Source organism: Manacus vitellinus, unplaced genomic scaffold, assembly GCF_001715985.3.
Source record: "Manacus vitellinus isolate BGI_N305 unplaced genomic scaffold, ASM171598v3 scaffold_279_pilon, whole genome shotgun sequence".
In the NCBI taxonomy this organism is placed as follows: domain Eukaryota; kingdom Metazoa; phylum Chordata; class Aves; order Passeriformes; family Pipridae; genus Manacus; species Manacus vitellinus.
In genome coordinates this window covers 4,856-6,210 of record NW_021940038.1, presented here as the reverse complement: position 1 = coordinate 6,210, position 1,355 = coordinate 4,856, and the positions used below count along the sequence as shown (strand labels likewise).

Genomic DNA, 1,355 nt, shown 5'->3' with positions numbered 1-1,355 from the left:
GAACAGCAGCACTGGGATCACAGCCCGGGAATGCTCGAGGGGAGGGGGGTGTCCCGGGGGGGCCATTCCACACTGGGAGTGTTCCCTGCCCACAGCCCGGCCCGGGGGAGGAGCAGGGATGTGCTTCCAGGGATGTGCTTCCAGGGATGTGCTTCCAGGGATGTGCTTCCAGCATTGCCGTAAAAGGGAGTGAGGAGGGAACGGCCCGGGAACAGCCAGAGCCACACCGGGATACAGAATTCCAAGGGGACAGCCCCCACAGAATTCCAAGGGGACAGCCCCCACCCCGGGAGGTGACGACTCCCTACCCCAGGGGGGATGGCCAAACACGGGTGATTTATCCCTGATTCCAGAGGGAAGATAAACCCTCCTCCTCCTCCTCCCCCCACAGCAGCCGGCTCTGACTCACTGGAGCTCCCGGGGTGGCAGGAGGGAGGATTCATGGAATCATGGAATGGTTTGGGTGGTAAGAGACCTTAAATCCCATCCCATTCCAAATCCCTGCCACTGGATCAGGTAGCTCCAAGCCCTGTCCAACCTGGCCTGGAGCTGGAGAGGGACTTGGGACAAGGGATGGAGGGACAGGACAAGAGGGAATGGCTTCCCAGTGCCAGAGGGCAGGGTTAGATGGGATTTGGGGAAGGAATTCCTGGCTGGGAGGGTGGGGAGGGGCTGGAATGAATCTCTCAGAGAAGCTGTGGCTGCCTCTGGATCCCTGGAAATATCCAAGGGCAGGATGGAGCAACTTGAGCCAGTGGAAAGTGTCCCTGCCCCTGGGGGCTGGATTGGGATGGGATTAAAATTCCCTTCCTGCCCAAACCATTCCCTGATTCCCTGACTGTATCTCCCAACACCTTCCCCAGCTCCACGAGGGAATCTGAGCACACCAGGAGCTCACAGGACGGTGCCACCCCCCTCCAGGGACCCCCCCGAGCCCCTCACCTGGTAGAGGGACAGGTAGAGCACCCGGAGCAGGGCGAAGACCAGGCAATCCCGCATGGACTCGCACAGCAGGGCTCCGAGGGACGCCAGGATGCCCACCAGGCACAGCAGCTCCATGCCCTGCTCCGTGTCCAGCCCCAGGCGCGGGCTGAGCCACAGCAGGGTGGGGGAGTCCCGGAGCTGCTCCCACAGCCCCTTCCCGCTGAGCCGCAGCACCCTGCGGGCCGGCAGGATCCCCTCCCTGCCATACAGCCCTGCAACGGGAACGGCAGTCAGGCATTCCCAGGAAAACTGGGGCAGCACGGCCGGGAGCCCCCCGGGCAGCACCTCGGCCTCACCCCTGAGGCAGCCCCCGGCTCGTCCATGTGCTGACTGGGGGGCTCCAGGCTGTCCCCATCCCAGCTTCCCAGCTG

At 63.6% G+C, this 1,355-nt stretch overlaps 1 protein-coding gene across 1 annotated transcript in view; it reads left to right on the top strand.

Moving 5' to 3' along the window:
* Positions 1–1,305: 1,305 nt before the first annotated feature.
* The window catches only part of NCAPH2 (non-SMC condensin II complex subunit H2), a gene marked incomplete at its 3' end in the record, with an annotated part of 4,676 nt that continues 4,626 nt past the window's right edge, over positions 1,306–1,355 (top strand). The window contains exons 1-2 of the mRNA XM_029960446.1: positions 1,306–1,309; positions 1,345–1,351. Of these exons, the coding sequence (XP_029816306.1) occupies positions 1,306–1,309; positions 1,345–1,351 (11 nt within the window). The remainder of the gene's footprint in view (positions 1,310–1,344; positions 1,352–1,355) is intronic.